The following is a 21,554-nucleotide window of genomic DNA, read 5'->3' on the forward strand; positions in this document are numbered from 1 at the left end:
CTCCTAGGACAAGAAAGGGAGAAGTGAGGAGGGAGAGAAAAGAAGTGCTTTGAACACTGCCACCCAGAAGGGAGCAGTTTCTCTCCTTGGCCCTCATAGCCATCTCTGTTCAGTGCCCCCGACCTGTGAGAGTTTGGACTGGCACTTCCAGCATTCACCTTACACGCTTCCAAATTGAGAAAAGCGTCCTTCTAAAAGAAGTTTCTTTTCCCACAACTTTTTGATCTGAAAAAAATTCGTACAGAGAAGTTGAAACAGTAGTAATTATCGTTTTTTCCCCCACAAAGTCAACTAGGAAATACTTCAGTTATACAGAAAAGAAGAGAAAATGGTATGACACCCTTGTAATATTCCCATCACTCAGAATTAATATTTTGTTGCAGATTTTTCCCCTCCTTTGCAAGCCCACTGGTTTCTTTAAATCAGAGATCACAGACAAGTGACCTGTAGGCAAGATTTTCTGGCCTCTTCAGAGTTTGAACAAGAATCTAATTGGTCTAATCTTTTAAATATTGGAAGAATTCGCCAAAAATCATTTCCAGCTTCTCTTGAAATACTGAGAGGTTTGACGAAACAGGTCTATATTTTTACAAGGCAGTAGTCAGATGTATCCCTCTCTAAATGAGACATATATTGTAATTTCCTGTAAACCCTTTTCCTTCTGGGTAGGATAGAGATAACCTTTGCTCTTATTAAATAGTAAAATGGCCATTTACGTCTTTCATCCTTCATACTTCTCACCTGTACCCCGGCTTTGTTTTTCAAAAGGAAAAGGAGAAAATGATTCTTTGTCACTTCTTCACAATCCTTTTCTGGTATGTTTTTGTCAGAGATCTTCACCATTTGCCTCATTTATGCCAGAGGTTTCCTTTTGTGGAGGAAGTTGAATGGATTATCCCAAAGGCTTGAGAAGGGAGACTCTTGATGGGCTTCCCCTGGGGAGTGGAGCTTGGGATGTGAGCCTGATTGCATCCCTTGCCAATCTCCTTTGGAGAATATGAACCAATCTCAGGTCATTAAGGATTCATTTACATGCATGGGTATAGACATTTATTCTGTCCTGATTGGCCTCTCCTTGCTTTCAATCCAGGCAAACAGCTGAAGGGTTGAGCTGATTGAAATCCGTGGAAGGTGACTCCATGCCTATGCTCTCATGACTAACTTACACTTAGTTGCATATCGTTCACATAACTGGTTGAGTTGGGATTTGATCATATCGAGCTTGAGGGCTTTTTGCTCAGCCTTTTTGTCCAGACCTATATTTCTAAATGTATACCAGACCTCTCTGAGGTGGATTTAGTTGGATAATGATGTCATAACATGGGGATTTAGGATTTATTTTATATAAGTGTGTTTTGTTGGTTTCCAAAGAAAACAAAAACAATAATTAGAAAAGATATATGCATTCTTATGTTCATTGCCACATTATTTACAATAGCCAAGATACGGAAGCAACCTCAATGCCCACCAATAGATGAATGGATAAAGAAGATGAGGTATATATACACACAATGGAATATTACTCAGCCATGAAAAAAAGAATTAAAGCTTGCCATTGGCAACAACATGGATGGACCTAGAGGGGATTATGCTAAGTGAAATAAGTCAGAGAAAGACAAATACTGTATGATTTCACTCTAAAAAACAAAACAAATGAACAAACAAAACAGAAACAGAGCCATAAATACAGAGAACAAACAGGTGGTGCCAGAGGGGAGGGGTTAGGAGGAGGAGAGAAATAGGTGAGGGAGATTAAGAGGTACAAACTCCCAGTTGCAAAATAAATGTCACCGGTATGAAATGTACAGTGTGGGATATATAGTCAATAATTATACAATATCTTTGTATGATGACAAGTGGTAAGTAGACTTATCGTGGTGATCATTTTGAAATGTATAGAAATATCAAATCATCACTATGTTGTGTAACAGGAACTAACAGAGTTGTAGGTCAATTTTACTTCAAAAACAAACAAACTCATAGAAAAAGAGATCAGGTTTGTGGCTACCAGAAGGGGGAATTGGATGAAGGCAGTCAAAAAGTACAAACTTCCAATTATAGGATAAATAAGTACTAGGGATGTAATGTACAACATGATAAATATAAGTAAACTATTGTATGTTATATATGAAAGTTAAGTGAATAAATCTTGAGTTCTCATCAGAAGGAAAAATTTTTTTTCTATTTCACTAATTTTGTATCTATGTGAGATGATGGAGGTTCACTAAACTTATTGTGGTAATTCATTTCATGATGTATGCAAGTCAGATCATGCTGTACACCTTAAACTTACACAGTGCTGTATGTCAATTATATCTGAATAAAACTGGAAGAAAATAAAACTGGGACAAAGAAGATTTTAATGAGAAAAAAGAAACAAAAACGAAAGCAGGATTATGTTATATCTAGGTTTAGAATAATGAGTACAATCTAATTGTTTTCTCTGTGTACAGTCTAATTCTGTGGGTACAATCTAAATATTTTCAAGTTACACAGATATGGTGGTGTCTTTACTTTTCTTATATTTGTGATTATAGATCTCCTGCAGAACTTTTTGAGGCTTATAGCATGGCAGCAATGACATTCAATCCTCCTGTTGAATCTTCAAATTCCAAAAGGAAGGTATGTGACACTTTTCATTATTTTTTTTAAAGGATGAAATAAAAACTAAATTAATATGTGTCTTAATACCTGATTTCAACTTGCTTGTTTCGTGCTAGGAGTTGATGGTAGGATAGATTTCTGGGGTTGGAATTCTATAGAGACAGTCAGGAGACTGTTTCATTCAATGCAGGATATGCCTGATATGTCCAAGACCTGACCCAGCACCTGTCGTTATTTTTCATGTGTTAGTTTGGTGTCAGCTGTTGCCATTTTTAACTTTGCTCACGGCTTGGCTTTTGCTTATGGCATAAGCAAACTTTTAACTCATACTTTTAATATTTTTTCAGGATAAAGTTTTACAAGGGGATTCATTTTTAAGTGAAGAGATAAGTCAACTAATCAAAAGACATTGTAGTGAAGTTGCTACTCAGTCGCCTCTGGATTTCACCAAATATTTGGAAACGTCAGTACGGTAATAGAAAAACGAAAAGTCAGGGGACTTTTGTTGTATATTTGTGTGTTTGTGCAGATGCACATAAAGATATATTGTTAATTTAGGACCTTCTCTTGAGGAGGAAGAATTATCCTTTGTGTGGCACAGGGTTCTGCCCCAATTCTGAAAATATGCACAGGAAAATCAAGACCATGAGATTGCTTTCTACCATTCAGTTACTCTTTATAACCAAATACTTTTTAATAACGAAATAAGTGTTTTTTTATTGTACCACCATGATGGGAGTGAGAAACATTCTAAATTTGAGTGTATATATTTTTATGAAAATTTTTGAGAAAAGAAAAAATAGCTTGCAATTGGATACCAGGTTCTTTGGCTCTTACTGGACGATATGCTTCAAGAAGTAACCTAATTTGGCATTTGTGAAAAAGAATGCTCATCATGGCTACTTTCAAAGAAAGTTTGAGTGTGATTCTAGTCTCTTTGAAGTTCGTCGCATTTTCTGACATGCTCTGGAGGGTGATGGTGGAAAAAACCAAGTCTGAGACTTTCTTTACCATTCTGTTTTAAGGATAAAGGGTACCCAGCGAGGGGCTTTTTTTTTTTTTCTCCCTTCATTTTTTTTTTAACAGATGAAATGCCTATTCTTATGAATATAATTAAAAAGCAGTATTTTATGTGACAGCTATTGCCATATTCTAGGAATGGCTTATGAAATAAGTGTTTTAATGACCAGGTTATAAATATCCTCTACTGTGAATAGCTGAATAAAACAGCTGCACTTTTCTGCTTTCTAGTGAGCATTTTAAAAAATGCACAGCAGTCCAACTAAGTAGATCTATTTCTTCAAAGCTGTAGAAGCCAAATATTTTGGCCCAGGGTAGCGCTTAAAGTTCTTTTTTTTCTCATGAAGTAAATGAAAATAGAACGTTCCTTTATCATTCCAGCAGAGTGGGGAATATCAGCTTAATGACGCATGTTAATCTTAGCATATTATATGTGGTTTTAAAAAGTGTTTTTAAGATCAATTTTTTTAGGCTTGATTACTTAATGGTGAGAAATATGTGGTTCATTATATAAATACTTGCTTTTAATGCACTTTTTAGATATTAAAGTTCAGGAATGTTATGAATATTTGTTTAGATGACCAAGGGGTCTTTTGCCTTTGGAGCACAAGTGACCAGTACATGTCACAAATCATTTATTTTCCAAACATATACAAATACATTTATATTTCACATTGGCAGCAAAAACTATAGTTTAAATGAAAAATTTTAAAATAAAAATTCATCAACTATTTCACACTTGTATTATGCTTTTAACCTTGTTACACATAAGCGAATCACAGTGGGACCATAAAATTATACATCTTGTATTTGAATATCCTATATGAATTTGAGGATGAAACATTTGTGCACTAACTTCTGTAGCCTTGTACTGATGAGTTTCATTTTCAGAACTAAATATTATAGTCATTAATAATAACATACACCCTGAGGCTATAGTAAACTACAGCCTCGATGTCTGTTTTTTTAACTAGATAAATATTGAGCACCTACTATGTGCTTAGCACTGTGCTACGCACTTAAAAGTGAAGTCGGGTAATAACAGGCATAAGACGTAGCCTCAGTCTTCCATGCCCTTGCATGTTGAGTCAGAGCATTCACATATTTTTTTGAACACAACATTACCCAATTCAGTGTCAGAGTGAGTTGTTTCAAAGTTCAGAGACCTGTATCATCTGAAATAGGGAAGGTTTCAGAGGCCTGCCGGATGGCAGACTTGAGCATAGTATGTTTTGGATCTAAGAGATGTGTACGAACAGCTTGGTAATCATGGAGATTCAGTATTTCAAAAACACTCAGGTATTCCTGTCAGAATCCTTAGCCATCATGCAAGGACTGCATTTAGGAAGTTGATAGGAAGAAATGGCAGAGAACATATAAATTGTTAACAATGTACTGTATCATGTTGACCCAAGTTTGGGCTTTGTGTAAGAGGCAGTCTCCTTTTCTAACAACTTTTTGGAGGGTCCAGGTATTCTCCTCTTCTTGCCTTGCTGCTGATTTAAGAGAAGCAACTAAAAGTGTTTGAGGCAGCCCACTAGAGAGCTCTTTCCGTGTAGGCTGCCTCTCACTATGCCAAGTTCAAGATCAGACACCAGCCAGGAAAATCCTCCCTACTGGCATGGGAGCAGAGTTGTGGAGCTTTGTGGTTTAGTTAATTCAGTTTTACCAGGCCAGTACGCAAGCTCTGATTACTTTTCAGAATTAAGCAAGGCCTTCGGGTGTCTGGCAGAAGAGGAGAGGTCTACAGAGGTACTAGAAAGGGAGAGAACAGAGGAAGGGGAAGATGTGTTTAAAAAAAAAGCACATACGGAGCCATAGGGGAGGCCCGCTTTCATTAGTGAGCCTTCAGTGTCTCCAGAGCCATGACGATGGGAGACCTTTGTGTGAAAGTAAATTTGACTTTTGACTCACTTTTGTTGAGTCGAGACTCCATATTTCTCCCCAGCTAGAGAATTTATAAATAACTTTTACTTGGTAAGGATGACACGAAAAGAGACGTTCCTTTAAGAAGGCACTTTCTGCACAAATAATGTTACTTCCTGCAGATTTATCCTCAAACTTATTCTCAACTCCTTCATACCCTTATATAATCTCACGTTAGTTTGCGAAACAAACAGTTACAGAGGAGGTGACTGAGAGGAAGTTAATGTTTTTTCCAGCATCACACATCACGTTGGATTCTTGTTCTAATCTTTTCTTGCCAGCTATCATAATCTTAAACGTGGCGCCACCTAACAGAATTCATGCTCCTTTCTGTTTTTAGTGAAGCATTTAAAAATACTTTTTTTCAAAATCTTGTAGTAAATACAGTTTGCATATTTGTTTGTTTGTTTATTGAGTGAAGTAGAAAAGAACAGCTTCTTGCTTTGCCAGGCAAAGGGGACCACAGGGGGTTAATGCCCTCAAAACTGTGTGTCCTGACCTGGAGCGGGTAGTGAGGAGTTTTATAGTAATGGTTCAAAGAGGGCGCCATTAGCTCATGGACATTCTGATTGGTTGATGGTGACGTAAGTGGGAGTCAGCATCATCAACCTTCTGGTTCCAACCGGTCTGGGGTTTGCGTGCTTGTGGGCACCATACCCTTCATTTCTCCCACTTGGTGGGGGTTTCAGCCAGCTTGTATTATTTAGATTCTTTTCCACATCGACTTTACTGATGAAGGTTTGCTACCCAAATTTTTAATGGTATGGAAAGTATGAAGTAGTAATGGGTATAGTGTGGGTGACTATTTTAGATGCATTCTAAATGGGATAATTTCTTTCATTTGCTATAGTAATATAACTGTATAATTCAGAGACGATCTAAATCAAAATTTCCTACTTTTGGCAAACACCAGGCTGTGCTGGTTAGCTGTAATAGTAGAGTAGTCCCCCCTAAAGTCCCCAAGACTCAAATACAGCAGAGTATGTCCTTTCACCTCAGAATGAACCATCAAGTTGGGTTGCAACATAGGCCAGAGGTTGGGTTCACTCACTTGCTAAAACCTAGTCTCCCTTGCAGTCTCAAGGTAAGTTTCAGACTTTGTGCTAAGGGCCATGGGGTGGGGCGCTGCAGGGCTTAGAGTGAAGGCCAAGTGATAAACCTAGTGAGACCGGTCTTGCTTTCCATCTCGCTACTCTGCACAGTTTTCATCTTGACTCTTGCCAGTTAGACCAGTAACCCAATTTTTATGACACAGTAAGCCCAACCAGAGGAAAAAATGCCTCTTAGTTTAGAGAAACTTGATTACGGTTTCTGGAATATTTTAAAAAATGAGGCAGCATTGTACATTTGTTGTAGACTGATTATTTGATTTAAAAAGAAACCTGTAGCACTGTACAAATGACATCAAACTGGAATAGCCTGAATTCTGTTGACAAGCAAATGTGGCTCTTCTAGCATTAAAGCTTTGACTCAGTCAGAACTTCCAGTAACATGAAAGCTGGGCCGTGTGTTTTTAACACTTCTGTTAGCGTATGCAAAGAACTTGGGGATTGTTTTATTCATTTTTTATGGTGAAAAACTTCTCAAAGCAAAGGTTAGGATTTTTAGTGTGTTTTATAATTTGAAGAAAAACATCTTAAATTTTAATGTCAATAGAAAGATAAAATTTGGATTTTACTTAGAGGAACACCTTTCATTTTAAAAATCATAATTTGCTTCATGCCAAGAATAAGAAGAATCCTTTACACGTACATGATAGTTTTATACAGCAAGGTTTTTAAAATAATTTACATTAAATGGCAAGTTACATGCAATTCTGGCCTGTTTCAGATATCCAGAGCATACATTTTCTTTTTAGGAGATTTGTCTTCAAATAGTGAGATAGAACCACTAACGCTTCTAATCTGCAAGCAGTATCAAGAAAGCCGTGTATAATAAATATATAGGTACAATGTCAGTACAGACCTAGTGAAATAAATAAACACCAACAATCTACTTTTGCTTTAAAAACATGGTTAAGTTTCTTGTTAAGATGTCACAACTCAGTAGATATACGTTATTCTAACTTCATTTTATGGAAACCAAAAGTCTGTGAATATATAAGCAATGAACGTAAAAAAACCCAACATCATTCTGTAGCTAAAAAGAAATACTACAGAGTTCACAATGGTACACAATATAGAAACTAAATTGAATTAATTTTTAATGAATCTTATAGGACATATTTACACTTGCAATGCCCAGAATCTTCCAATTCTCAGCCATAAAATGTATGACTAAACTAGCCTGCTTGTTTTCATACCACTGCATCTTGTTCCCAGTTTTCTAAGTCAGGTCAGCAAACTATGGCCCTTGGGCCAAATCCAGCCTGCCACCTGGTTTCGTATAGCTCTTGAACTAAGAATAGTTTTTACATTTTTAAATGATTTTAAAAAATCAAAAGAGGAATATTTATTACATGGGAAAATTGTATGAAATTACAATTTCAGTGTCTTTATATAGTTTTCTTGGATCACAGCCACATTCATTCACGTGTGTATTGTCTATGGCGCTTTTTCACTACAGCTGAGTTGAGTCATTGCAGTGGAGACCATATGGCCCATAAGGCCTAAAATATTTGCTGTCTAGCCCTTTACAGAGTTTGTTGACCCTTGTTCTAAGTCAGTTATTACAAGGTTAGCAATGGTTTTTCCAACTGTTGACACATGTAAAGTGGCAGTCTGCTGGGCTTCTTTGCTTCATCAGGAAACTGGTTGGTAGCCAGCCCTGTGCCATTTTGCTTGACCTCAGTGTGGACCTCATATCGCAAGTTCAGAAATCATCAATTTCCAGTTTAAGTCTAATGAAAATAAGGAAGTTATATTTGTTTCCATCATGTTCATTCTTGACTTTATAATTTCTTGCCCAAAGATCTTCACCTGTAAAATTGTATACATAGGCTTGTTAGTCTCTTTAAAGTGAAGGAGCAGAAATGTTCATAGTGTAGCAAGGTTTAAGGTTGTTCAACCAACAGAAACCCAAGCTCTGGTGACTGGGTCTGGGGGGGAGACTAGTTCCTATAAACTCACAGTGGTAGAACATGATGTTCCTGGGAGGTGGAACATTAGGCTATTTCTGCCCTGGAACATCACATTCTTTAGAAAGATTTTTTTTTTTAAACCATAATTAAACTGTTCAGCTTTAAAAAAAAAAAAAAGGTGGACTTCTGTCAACTAGTTGAGTAAGTTAATTATTTAGAAATTCTTAGATTATTATTAGGAGGTAACTTGAAACTTTAGAGGTGAATATTTCAGAACAAATAACATGAAATATATCACTCAGAAAGCAATAAAAATGTTAAACTTTTTTTCTTACGAGCATATACAGAAAGGCCCTTCTTTTTTCACAAATGCTTTCTTCGAAACACCATTTGTAAAATTAATAACATGGGATCTATATTCCCATAGATGCACCAATGGCTATTACTATTATATCAATGGCTATTTTTATTTTATTTTTTAATTAAAAATATTTATTTATCTATTTATTTATTTGTCTGCACTGGGTCTTAGTTGCAGCACAGGGATCTTTGTTGCTGTGTGCAGGATCTTCAGTTGCAGTATGTGGGATCTTTTAGTTGCGGCATTCATTTCTTAGTTGTGGCATGCGGCATCTAGTTCCCTGACCAGGTATCGAACCTGGGCCCCCTGCATTGGGAGTGCAGAGTCTTAGCCACTGGACCACCAGGGAAGTTCCTCAATGGCTATTTTTAAAGAGCTTCCCCAAGTTTAGTGAAAGATGTGAGGTCAATTGACTGATTCTGAATATCTGCTTACTATAGGAAAATTGAGTCCAAAGGCAATCGTCTCAATCACCACCCCCCTCCCTACGCTCCTAAAATATAAGCAACTAGTAATGCTCATTATAGCAGGCACATTATTTTAAAGTCAAATTTCTAGTGGAGTTGTATTCTTACGTACTTATTAATCTTCTGGCACACTGAGGGCTCTTTATGTGCAGAGTGTAATTTCACTCTGTCATTACGGAGGTTATAATAGAGAGGTGTGCATAACATTATCACACCTGTGATTTATCTGATGCTAGGTTCTTGATATGGAAAACAATATTTGAAATTTTGATCACTGTCTTTATTGTGTGCTCACACACCCACTACCACCGTCACTTTACAAAAGTTGGAGAGGCTTAGCATGGTACTTGGTCCTAAAGCTCACTGGGCTTTCGGGGACACTGCCTGTCTCGGTGACACTGTGGCAGGAAAGGAAGTGAGTCTGAACTTTAAAAATGGGATACCAGAGGTCCCGCAACAGAAAATGGGCGCTGAGCCTTCTCAGAGTCTGGAACGCCCGGGGCCTCACTATTCTCTGCATATTCACTATCATCTGATGCTGTGTGATGTGGATTGCTGCCGTAGAGCCAAGATTTCTTCCTGATGAGTCTTTGCTTACAGAACCTAAAAAGCCCTGACCCAAGATAATGGGATGTGCAGAAGTTCTGGAGGAGGCAGTTTCCTGTATTTGGCCTCGTCTGTTTTGAAAGAGCTTTCTTTGTAAGTGTATACGGGGCACCAATTGTTTTAGGAGTTGCTCCTTAAACATTGGCTCAATGTATCAGCCTTCTTTGGGGCTGTTATAAGTCAAATTTGGCCCTGTCAAGAGATATTAATAAATTCTTTAATTATGAGCTTCTACAAATATCTGATTGTGATGAAGACAGCTGATGCAGCTCTGTAGTATAAGCAACAATGCCTTCACTGTGCAGGAGGTCTCGAGAATTTTAAATCTTAGAACTGTGATGGAACAGGTGAAAGGTGGGCGTTAATAATCCCTTGGGTTCATTAAGAAACTAAGTGAAAAGAAGAAATCTATGTTTGGTTTCCTCACATGCTTTTTCTTTTTTTAAATTCAGGTTCCATATAAGTAGTCTGTTTTAAGATAGAATGAAATTTACTCTGTATGTGAGTACCAAGCAGTAAGCTGGCAACCAAAGGCATGATTTACCACAGGCTGTTATGTCATTTTGCTTTCTTTTTAATCATTACATCCTGGATGCCAGATTTTCATTTTTTAATTGAGGCAGAAGAAGTTGAGGTTGTTGAGAGTAAATCAGACCTAAATTAGAAGAACATCAAACTAGAAATCCAAAGGAATAAAAGCTGAGTGGCCCATAGCAGCCCTTCAAGAATGTTCATGTGAGTTACCAGTAATTAAGACAGTTCTGTGCCTGATGAAATAAGGCTGTTGTAGTTTGGGCAAGTTTGTTGTCCTCTTGGGGCCTTTAGTTATCTACAAAATAAGGAGATCTAAAATTATCAGTGCTGAAGTGATGTGTGTCTTCAGAGCCCTTTTCCTGCAGGGTACCATTCCTACCTGCCTCAGGGACATCCTCCTCTTGGAAAAGACAAACGACAGTGTACAGACTGTGTCTTACAAAGTAGTGTAAGTTGACCCCCCCGTTTCAGAACAGTGCAATGACTCAGAATACCTGGGTAAAACGTGCTACCCTTGCTCACTGTCGATAGTCTATCGTGTCACTGGAGGACAAGCCACCCACAGGTTTCTCCTCCTTGTTTTGGACATTTTCGGAGGCCAAGACCTGAGAAGGTGATGTGAGTCCTCGGGGCTGTTTAGTCGACTTGGTGAGCTTCTTGAGTTCGCTTGCAAAAGAGATGCCTTTTCTTTTGTCTTCTCGGGATGCCTGTGGAAAACGAGAATCTTCCATTGGTATTAGGTTAAAGCCAGGGTCCCCAATCACATGACACTATCAGAAAAAGCCCTTTCCTGTTCCCTTTCTAGTAAGTAGAGCTTTGGAAAGCAGGGCTGAGGGACTCCCCTCTCAGGACTGTGGAAGCTCAGAGAGGAAGACATTTCTTTCCACACAGTGAAAACAGCCAAACGACATTCTTCCGACTAATTTCCTTGACTCGGGAACTTTCTCCTAGATTTCACTAGCTCCTGAATTTGATTACACTGTAGTTATGAATATCAAATAATTTGTGAAGAGAGAAAAATAACCTTGCACTTTACCTGCACTTGTTCCTTTAGCTTAAGGATGAATTTTCCTGCACCTTTCCACCTGCTTTGAGCTTGAAAAACACACTCCTGATCCAAAAGGACACGCTGGGAGGACTTTGGGGTAGAAGACTTCCTGTTGGCAGTGTCTTTCACCACCTCTTCCAAAAGCACATAATCACCCGGGTTCGGGTTGCTCAAGATGCTATAGGAATATTTGGCTTTGCATAAGGTCTGAAAGACAAGTTATGATCAACTGAATAAAGACACACTATCTCCAACACCTGCTTCACTGTAAGATGAGACTTTGAGGTGGGAAAATACTGTAGATGAGACTTTGAGGTGGGAAAATATCAGACTTTAAGAGATGGAGGGGGTCTTTCAGATCATGTCATCCCACTTCTCATTATACATTGTCGTAGTTGTAGCTAGCTTATAGGAACTTTCCCACATTGCCTCATTTAGCGTCACAACCGTCCATGATATAGGTGTTACTCTGCCCGTTTTTCAGACAAGGAAGTTTAAGCATACAGAGGTCAGGCAGATTCCAGTGGATGCACAGCTAGTAAGTAACAGAAAAAGGACTTGAACTGGATTTTCTGCCTCCAGCAAAGCTGGTAGAGATGGAAGGTCATGCAGACAGTGAGGGACAGAAGCTTGACCCTCGGGAGCCTCTTTGTTCCACGAGGCTCCCTCTTCATCTCAGAGTCTTAGATGTTAGAACTTACCTGGTCTCACTTCTCATTTAGTACAAGATTATCTTTCATTTATGCGTTTATTCACTCATCACATGTTTAGTGAGGGCTTACTATGTCCCAGATATTGTATATAGTTTGGGGAGTTCAAGGTCTATTAAAGAGGCTAATATTAACCAAACTATCATGCAATAAGAATAGCAGATAGCACTTAAGTAGTGTTTGCCATGTGCTAGGTGTTGTAATAGGCGAATGTGCTTTACATATATTTAATCTTCACAATAACTCTATAAGGAAAGTGCTAATGTACTATTTCCACGTTATCTGCATGGTAGCTTAGCACATGGTGGTGTGCTGGAGTCCACTGGAATCAGATGTGGTGGGAGGATTTACAAGATAGAAACTGGCAAATGCTACAAAATCAGGGCCTTTGTTTTTTTTTTTGAAGCGAGCCAGTTTACCAGCACACCAGTGTAACTAAGGCACAGATGGTTCAATAACTTGTCCAAGCTCTCAGAGCTAGTAAGAAGTAGAGCTGGGATTTGCACCTGGAGCAAATCTGATCTAGAGTCTGGTAACTGTTATGCTATCTTCTCAAGTGAGTGTTTAATAAACGCAAACCATAACAGGGCTTCAAACGAAGGAAACAGAGTCCTCTGAAGCCATGTACACAGAGAAGCATGACCAGAGGAGGGGAGAGGGTGAGAGGAGGCCTCCTGCATGTCCTCTGAAGGATCCCTGAGAGATGGCCATTAAGTATTGGCTTAGGCCTTTCTGGGATGATGCCGTTCCCGCTCTGCAGAGCCACCTTCTAGATCCATTATTGAGGCTTCAGAGAGAGCCTGACTCCCAGTAGATACTGGGCAAGTATCGTTGAAGGAATCAGTATTTCCCAGCCTTAAGAGGCACACTCTCCCTTGTCAGGTCCCCTTTGTTCTAAAACCTCATTCACAAAGGGAGCTGAAATCTGATTTGTCCCAATAGTTCACACTGAGGACAGGACTGAGGGGAGGAAGGGGAGGCCTTCACCTGCTGAATGACGTCCTGCGCAGTGCTGACGCGGGGCGCCTTGATGACTGTCCGCGGTTGCTCGGGAGAAACGTCGTGCACCTGGACAAAGAAACTCTCCTCCTCTGAGCTCAGGATCATCTCCTTGTCATCTTGAACGATGCTCTTCTCTTCCAGGTTCTATGTTAAAAAAGAAGAAAAGTCTGAGTAGATGGTAAGATGATGTAGAATAAGGAAAGAAAAGCCCAGCAAAAATTTGACATGGATCTTGGTAACGTGGAAGCAACTTCTTAGCTTCATATTCCATACGCTAGTTACTATTTCATAAACTATTCTAAAAGGATTTACATCTCTTCTTAGAGGAGGAAAGTACTGTATGTTTCTGCTGATGTTGACACGCTGATAAGGTTTGGTCCAGAACAAGCCAGTAGATCTGCTCCTATTAGCTGTGGATTTTGAGTCCAAATCAGCTAGAGATAAATTTGTAAAAAGACAATATGCCATTTTGCCAATTACTAAAAGCCAAATAACACAATAAATACATTTAAGAGAAATCTACCCATTCCCCCACAGACCTTGAGCACTTAAGAAATGCTAGACATCTGAAGCGTGAAACATGCAAAGTCGGCATTCAGGCAGGCTGGATGAACAAAACCCACAGTGGGAAGGCTAAAACGATGACTGGAAGTAAGTCACATCGAAAGGAATATCGACAAAATTCTCAGTAATTATGAGAATTGGTCATCAGGTTAGATGGCTTTTGGTGGGCTGGCTTTCAGTGAATTTTACATATATAATTATATATTACATACACAGATATATCTATAGACATATGTATCTTTTAAAAAATTTTCAAGCGGTAAGGAAATATATCAATAAAAAGGCAAACTTCCCATTTCTACCTTTTTTCTTTTTCTCTTCCACCTCTCCCATCTCATTCTCCACAAAAAAACCCACTGTTATTAGGTTGCATATCCTTTTAACCATCTGCTATGGATACACAAATGTATTTTTGTATATGTGAATAAATATATACAAAGAAACCCTGGAATTATGTGAATTTAGATATAATGTGATCGTCAAATGGCCCCTGTCAAATGAGGTTATGTAAAGCTGCCTTCCGCAAGGGGGAGGCAAGGCAAGTGAGCAGTAGGGAACCCCATCTCAGGAACTGAGGATGTGGCAGGAAGGCCCTCCAGTCCTCAGCATTCTAGCTTAATCTCAGATCAGGCCACAGAAATGGTGCTACCTAACCAGAAGACTCCAAGAATCACTGTCATTGTCCTGGAAAGTCCAGCCAGCCCCAGGACCTAGAATAGTCCCCACTGATTTTAAAGTCAAAATGGACAACTGTCACCAGGTGGCGCCAAACTGTAGCCAGGACCAGAAAGGACTGGCTCCTGGGGCTTCTCACCAACCAGGCACACAGCCTCGCCCCAATCATTTCATTAAGCTTGCAGTCGTGGTCCCTAGAATTTACACAACTGAATTGTTTTGACCCCATTCATCATATTATGCGTGAAGGGGAGAGAGCCATTGTCTATTTTTATTACATAAAATGAGACTGTACTCTAGTACCTGTGTTATTCTACAACTCCTTTTTTCTCTCCACTTAAAAGACTGTGAGGGCTTCCCTGGTGCCGCAGTGGTTGAGAATCTGCCTGCCAATGCAGGAGACACGGGTTTGAGCCCTGGTCTGGGAAGATCCCACATGCCACGGAGCAACTGGGCCCGTGAGCCACAATTACTGAGCCTGCGCGTCTGGAGCCTGTGCTCCGCAACAAGAGAGACCGCGATAGTGAGAGGCCCGCGCACCGCGATGAAGAGTGGCCCCCACTTGCCGCAACTAGAGAAAGCCCTCGCACAGAAACGAAGACGTAACACAGCAAAAATAAATAAATAAAGAAGTAAACAAGGAGAGAATAAATAAGATTATTAAAAAAAAAAGACTGATTATCATTTCATGTTCCTAAAGATTTTGCATAATATGTCATTGCATTGATTATAATATATTTAACCAATCGGGGAGTGGGGTTGGGTGCTAATTCACATGACATAATTTATAATCTCAGGGTTCTGAAAGCTAGGATGTAAGTAAGCAAGACAAAAAACAAAAAAGTTCTAAGTTGCCACATAAAATATCCCAGTGACCATGCACTGGGAAATACTTCTAAGAGCACTCCTTAGAGCTTTACTCAGAGCTTATTAATGTTTAAGCCGTTTTCAGCCACATCAGAAGCCATAGATTATGACCATAACAATAACCTTCACTTGCGTATTCCTTTACAGTCTACTAAGCATTTCTCTACATATTGTCTACATGTTTGGCATGAGTCTCATGATAATCTTTTTGAGTCAAGCAGGGTAGTTCCTCTCATAGATTTTACAAATTAGGGCATAGAGGTTTACAGAATTCAGATGAGCCATTGAAGGTCATCCATCTAATTTGTGTCAGAGCCAGGTTTGTCTGACTTCAAATCCAGCAGGTGTCAGAGGACAGCATATTGACCATAGGAAGATACCTAACAGCTTGAGAGCCCAGAAGATAAGAAAATCATACAAGGCAGGCAGGTAAGACCAGAGGTAACAGACTGCAGCTTCATGGGCAAACTGCTTATGTTACTAGTTCCACAAAGTAACTAAATGGAAATACTTATAGCCCAAATCTATCAGCTATGCCAGTGTCCGCTTGCATTCAATGCACACTGAATTCATTTTGTCAATCAGTAAATTTGTACTGTGTGTTGCTGTGCAGCCGGTAAGCCTAGATACGTGAAATATGATGTTATCTTTTGAGATGTACTTCAGTCATTTCGAAACTCTTCTCCCAACAAAGGCATATAAAGGAGAACTTGCTGTACTGTATTCATCAGAAAATGCTTCCCCTCTAATTTCTCCTCCTTTTTTCAAAATGCTTCTGTTCCACGAGCCTTTATTAAACATTCGTTCCCGATGTCTCTATTGCCTGCTGTCATATACATTTTTTTTTTTTTTTTGCGGTACGCGGGCCTCTCACTGCTGTGGCCTCTCCCATCGCGGAGCACAGGCTCCGGACGCGCAGGCTCAGCGGCCATGGCTCACGGGCCCAGCCGCTCCACGGCATGTGGGATCCTCCCAGACCGGGTCACGAACCCGTGTCCCCTGCATCAGCAGGCGGACTCTCAACCACTGCGCCACCAGGGAAGCCCTGTCATATACATTTTAAGTTGCATATGGGGCACCTCTTACTCCTGGTCCTTCCAACCATGTGATGAAGTTCCACGGCAACACTCAGCAGGCTGCCCACGTTTCCTCCTGCTCACCACCTCCCATGGTGCGTGTGGGAGAAGCCATGGAGACTGATGCAACTCCAGCCTGGCCAGCACAGGGTAGTGGAAAGAACACTGACCTGGAAGCCGTAAGACTTGAGTGCTGTCTCCTCTCACCCTGGCGTGATCTAACTTCTCTGAACCTGTTTTCTTTGTGTAGAATGGTTTCCATTACATCATGAGATCATTCAAACTAGTGGGTGCGTGAGAGCGTTAAATGCTGTAAGTCATGATGCAAAGATATGGTTTAACAAACTCACTTCTTCACTGAAATTGTCATTTCTAGGATACTTTTTTACATGTGACAAAGACAATTAGAAATAGGAAAAAAATTTAGAGAGAAATTAAAGATGGCTTCAAAAATCCAGCTAAGCCCTCTATTTTCTCATAAAGCTATTATTATTAGAATTGCTTTTCCTCCGTCTTAGTAATTTGTATGTCTGATGGGGAGAGGACGCTAGGGAGACAAGTACGTTTCTTTGCTTAAAGCAAGTGTCCTTTTATCATCTAAGGCAATGTTAGGAGGGAAGGCAGTGGCTCTGGTTCCCAGAGGAGATGCTGGAGTTCTGTGGATGCTGCAGGCCACGTTCATAGTTAGGTAGAGAGTGAAAAAGTAACACATGATGCTGAAAATGGGCTCCTTATCTCTACTGGGTCCCAGCAAGCATGGACCAGCAATGGGCGTTTTACCAGGCCAGCTCTATTACATGCCCCAAAGAGGCAGATCATGTGCCTAGAACAGGGCTTGGCACATTTTAGGTGCTCAATAAATATTTGTTTAATCGAATTGTTGAATTGATTCAACTGCTTCATTATCGACTTATCATGAGGTATGATTGTGTAATGATCTTGTATGTCATTTTTTAAAAATCGAAGTAAGTTAGTGAGCTCCTATCAATTTATTAAAAAAAAAATGTGTTCCATCAGCAAACCCCATCAGGAGCCCAAGAATCTGGAGCTGACGGGCAGTTGTATTGTTTCCGTTATGAGAATGATCATGGGAATATTGTTACAAATTCGGACCAAGGCTGAGAGGTTATTCTTACTTTGTGTAAAGTTATGGAATATTTTCAAAGAAATACTGTTATTTCACGTATTAGCACAAAACATTTTGTTAGCTAAAACTTGAACAGGCAACAAACCCCCAAACGCAAAATGCCTCCAGGCCTTCCATTACACACTACTGTGACCCTCATAACCATGTCTTCACATAAACAGATAAAACACTGGATGCACCACTGATGACATGCTTAAGGAATCCTTCAGTTCTTTCTCCCTTTGTTTCCTAAGGGATGATTTTTAGACCGAATTTCTGTAACTTAGAGTTAACATTCTGAATATGTGCAGAAGAATAAAATCAATTCTCCACACTTACTTAAGAAGACTATAAAGCAAGTTGCAATGATAAGAAATTCTGAAGTTGAGGCAGGCGGCTAGTGGTGAGGTGGTGAGTTACATATGAGCTGCTACAATGTAGGCTGCCCCAGGACACACTTACTTCCTGCTGGGTTTTTAAGACAATCCTGCCAACATATCCCTCTTCTGGAAACCAGCTGCTTAAAATCTGCATGATCTCTTCTTCTGGACCAATGGGTCTCTGGAACGGTTGTTTCCTACATTCATTCTTTTCTTTAGATATAAAATATTTTTCTTCCATTAAAAAATAGTCTGTGGCAATAGGTTTGGTGTCTTGATCAATGGTCAGACTCTAAAGAAAAAACAAAGGCAAATTTAGGCACACCTCTGAAGAGTGGGCAAAAGAACAAGTCTATTTTCATGGGGTTCGGATAGGTTTGATGTGCAATTTGTAAGTGAAACCTACCCTGCACCATTGCATAATTCTTTCTGGAAGATCTAAGAATTCTCTTACGTCCAAAAAGGATTGTTTATGTTCATTCTGGGCAATGACACAATTTATTCATAATCTCCAGACAGTTATAACTATTTTTCCCACTGCTGGAATGAGAGCTCTTACTGAATTAAAAACTTTAGGTTTTTCAATCCGTGAACTTAGCTCTTTGTAATCTTGCAACACAGGACCGAGGGCAAAGAACCTAGTCCAGCTTTTACCAAGATAATCTCCCATTCTCCTTTTGGAAATACTCAGTCATCTGCTAATCTCATCTGTTCTAAGTTCCTGGGAATTCCCCTTTCAGTAAACTCTTTTGGCTGCCTTGGGTCTTTTGGCTGCGTTGCTGCGCGCAGGCTTTCTCTAGTTGCGAGCGGGGGCTACTCTTGGTTGTGGTGCGCTGGCTTCTCACTGCAGTGGCTTCTCTTGTTGCGGAGCACAGGCTCTAGGCACGTGGGCTCAGTAGTTGTGGCGCACGGGCTTAGTTGCTCTGCAGCATGTGGGGTCTTCCCGGACCAGGGCTCGAACCTGTGTCCCCTGCACTGGCAGGTGGATTCTTAACCACTGTGCCACCAGGGAAGTCCAAAGTCACAACCTCTTAATTTTGTTTCATTTTACGATTGAGGCACTGATTGATTCTAAAGCATAATCCAGACACAGTAGGAGAACTTATAAACACTAGCCATCATGATAGTTTCTCTTACTGATGTTTTCTTTCACACTTTTTTCTTTTGTCCAGGTTACCAACAGAGGCTAAACTTGAAGTGAGTGACCAGAGAAGGATGCTACCATCCGGCTTAGATTGAGCAAACATTCTTCTCTTTAGGCATCCCCCCCACCAGCCCCCAACAATGATGCAAGGACCAGAGTCAGCACTTGGCACTGCTGCATCTCACTTGAAGAAGCAGAATGAACTGGGGATGGGGTGGGGGAGCAGAAGATTCTCAAGAAGACTCTGCTCCTCTTACCCCAGCCCTTGGTCTATGGTCGATGCTGGGCTGTGGGTTGTGTGGGGCAAGGCAGCTACTACTACAGCAATAATTCAGGGCACGAAGCTTCCAGGAGCAGGTCAGTCGACACTGTTAGCTGCATGATAGGGCCAGCGTCACTCCCTCCCCAGTCCTGCTTTACAGCTATAGCCCTGTGATTACTCACGTAGGGTGACAGTAATATGCTACTTTTTATGGGTGGTCCGTGGAAATGTTTCCTTACTTTACATCATCATATTTTATAACGTCTCCAAAACCCCAACAGTGCTTTGTGATAGTAGACACCGAAGTTCATGGACGGACGGATTTAAAAAACAAAGCCCCCCAAACCACTTGGTAGTAGCTTCTGTTTGATAATCTATGAAATCTGACATGAGCTGCTTTCTCTGACTTTAAGTCCGTTGTAAAATGTTGAGCGAGATGTTAACCTGTGCATAGAGAGTCCCCTCAAAGGAGAACTGTTTATTAGCTACAGGTTCAGTGAACTTACTTGTTGGAGAAGCTGCTTTGCCTTGGTGCCTCCATTTATGGAGAAAACAGCAAAGGGCTCTGGACCTGGGACCCCATGTACTGTGACTCTGTGAATCTGCAAACATTTTCTTTCTTCTGTATTAAACATCTGTCAAGGAAGATCACATGGTTTCTCATTCATTTACATTCTCATATTGTTTCTAGGCTACACCAATACGGAAGTGCTAGTTCTTAGACGTACGTATAGGGACACGTAAATGCAAAACAAGAGCATCCTTTTATAACCAGGTGCATCTGTTTGTGGTTCAATAGGCAATGGTGCATCTTGCTTAATAGTCTAGTAAGAATATTTAGCAGCATACCACCAAAATATTAATTTATTTTAAATAACAGTGTCTCTTTCCATCATAATTAGGGGACTGATATTATCTGAAATGTATGTCAGTCCTTACTTATGAAGAGACATTCAACAGTGTCTGTCGAGTTCCATCCCTCTTCAGGGCACTGGGCTAGAATTTTGGATGGTAAGATGATAAATAAAATATTCTGGCCTTAAGGAGCTTGCTGTCCAGGCATACAAATAATTATGATACAAAAAGTATTTCTGTTAGGAGGAGTTGGGAAGGTGTATAACTCACAAGTCTGTGAGCAGTTTGTATATTAAGATATATTCATTCATTTAAAATACAAAATCATTTATGGAGGGCTGGCAGTGAATCAGACATTTTGCCTGCCCCTGGGGATTCAGGGAGAAATGGGACATTATCCCTGGCTTCAAGGGCTCCCAGTTGAATAGAACAGCTAGGAGAGAACGTGGACAATTATAAGAAGCATGGTAAGTTCCTTGGGAGCCCAGGTTTGGAGGAAATCGAGAGCACCTCCAGAAAGTGGTTATCATCTGAAGGCCCAGTGTGAATTAGCAGATAAAGAGCGGGACAAGAACATCCCCAATATTGGTATAGCCTGTGTATAAGGCGTTAGAGGTGGCCTAAAGCAAGGCATTCTGGGAACCTCAATGAATTCCGTGAGGTGATGGAGGGGAAAAGGCTGCCTAAATATTTTGTTTAGCATGCATTTTGTTTTTATTTGGTGTGGGGGAGGAGAGGTTGGCTGTTTTGTTATGCTTGTACAATGCGTTTTTATTATTTAATCAATTTTATTAAGACATGATTTGCATACCATAAAATACATGCATTTTAATTGTATGGCTCAGCCTGCACTATATTTTTAAAAAGTTGAAATAGTTGCCAACATTTATGCCAATCCAGATGTCCTGACAGTCTTGAAAACCAGAATATCTGGCAAAACTGCTTGGCAACAAGCAGCTGGAGCTGAGAGCAGGGTGGCAGCTGTCCCTTTAAATGACCCATGAGCTCTCGGCTTTCCCAGAGTCTCTGCCCAGTCCACATACAAACGTTATCCTGAGAGCAAAGGAGAGCTGAGCAAGGGTTTTTAACAGAAGAGTGACATGGTCAGATTTGAGTTTTAGATAGAACTGTCTAAAAGGCCCTAAAGGAGGACATACAGAGGTGGTCAGACTCAGAGGGAGAGGGACCAGTTAGGAACCCACAGCCACAAGCCAGGTGAGAATGAACGAGGGCCAAGATGGTAGGGACGGATAGAGATGAATGGATTTGAAAGATACTAAGGAGACAGATTTATCGAGTCTTACACGG

At 40.2% G+C, this 21,554-nt stretch overlaps 2 protein-coding genes and 1 non-coding gene across 8 annotated transcripts in view; 1 reads left to right on the top strand and 2 right to left on the bottom strand.

Moving 5' to 3' along the window:
* Window positions 1-20,032, top strand: part of NOC3L (NOC3 like DNA replication regulator) — a 45,507-nt gene extending 25,475 nt beyond the window's left edge. The window contains exons 20-23 of one of the 5 annotated variants that reach the window (XM_060034447.1): window positions 2,538-2,622; window positions 2,952-3,076; window positions 13,439-13,475; window positions 14,881-16,271. In XM_060034447.1, the coding sequence (XP_059890430.1) occupies window positions 2,538-2,622; window positions 2,952-3,076; window positions 13,439-13,472 (244 nt within the window). In that variant the 3' untranslated portion in view covers window positions 13,473-13,475; window positions 14,881-16,271. Of the gene's footprint in view, window positions 1-2,537; window positions 2,623-2,951; window positions 3,077-11,591; window positions 11,672-13,237; window positions 13,298-13,438; window positions 13,476-14,880; window positions 16,272-19,157 lie in introns of those variants that run through there. The other 4 variants (XM_060034445.1, XM_060034449.1, XM_060034448.1 and 1 more) reach the window with 4 other exon arrangements.
* Window positions 4,010-21,554, bottom strand: part of PLCE1 (phospholipase C epsilon 1) — a 314,859-nt gene continuing 297,314 nt past the window's right edge. For both annotated transcript variants that reach the window (XM_060034444.1, XM_060034443.1), the window contains exons 28-33: window positions 19,898-20,026; window positions 18,068-18,277; window positions 13,283-13,441; window positions 11,574-11,792; window positions 11,032-11,244; window positions 4,010-8,468 (exon numbers count right to left, since the gene is read on the bottom strand). In XM_060034444.1, the coding sequence (XP_059890427.1) occupies window positions 11,056-11,244; window positions 11,574-11,792; window positions 13,283-13,441; window positions 18,068-18,277; window positions 19,898-20,026 (906 nt within the window). In that variant the 3' untranslated portion in view covers window positions 4,010-8,468; window positions 11,032-11,055. The remainder of the gene's footprint in view (window positions 8,469-11,031; window positions 11,245-11,573; window positions 11,793-13,282; window positions 13,442-18,067; window positions 18,278-19,897; window positions 20,027-21,554) is intronic.
* TRNAG-CCC (transfer RNA glycine (anticodon CCC)) lies at window positions 9,207-9,279 on the bottom strand. The gene has a single exon. It is a non-coding gene; the product is annotated as a tRNA-Gly (tRNA).

Source organism: Delphinus delphis, chromosome 16 (assembly GCF_949987515.2).
Source record: "Delphinus delphis chromosome 16, mDelDel1.2, whole genome shotgun sequence".
Taxonomy (NCBI): Eukaryota; Metazoa; Chordata; class Mammalia; order Artiodactyla; family Delphinidae; genus Delphinus; species Delphinus delphis.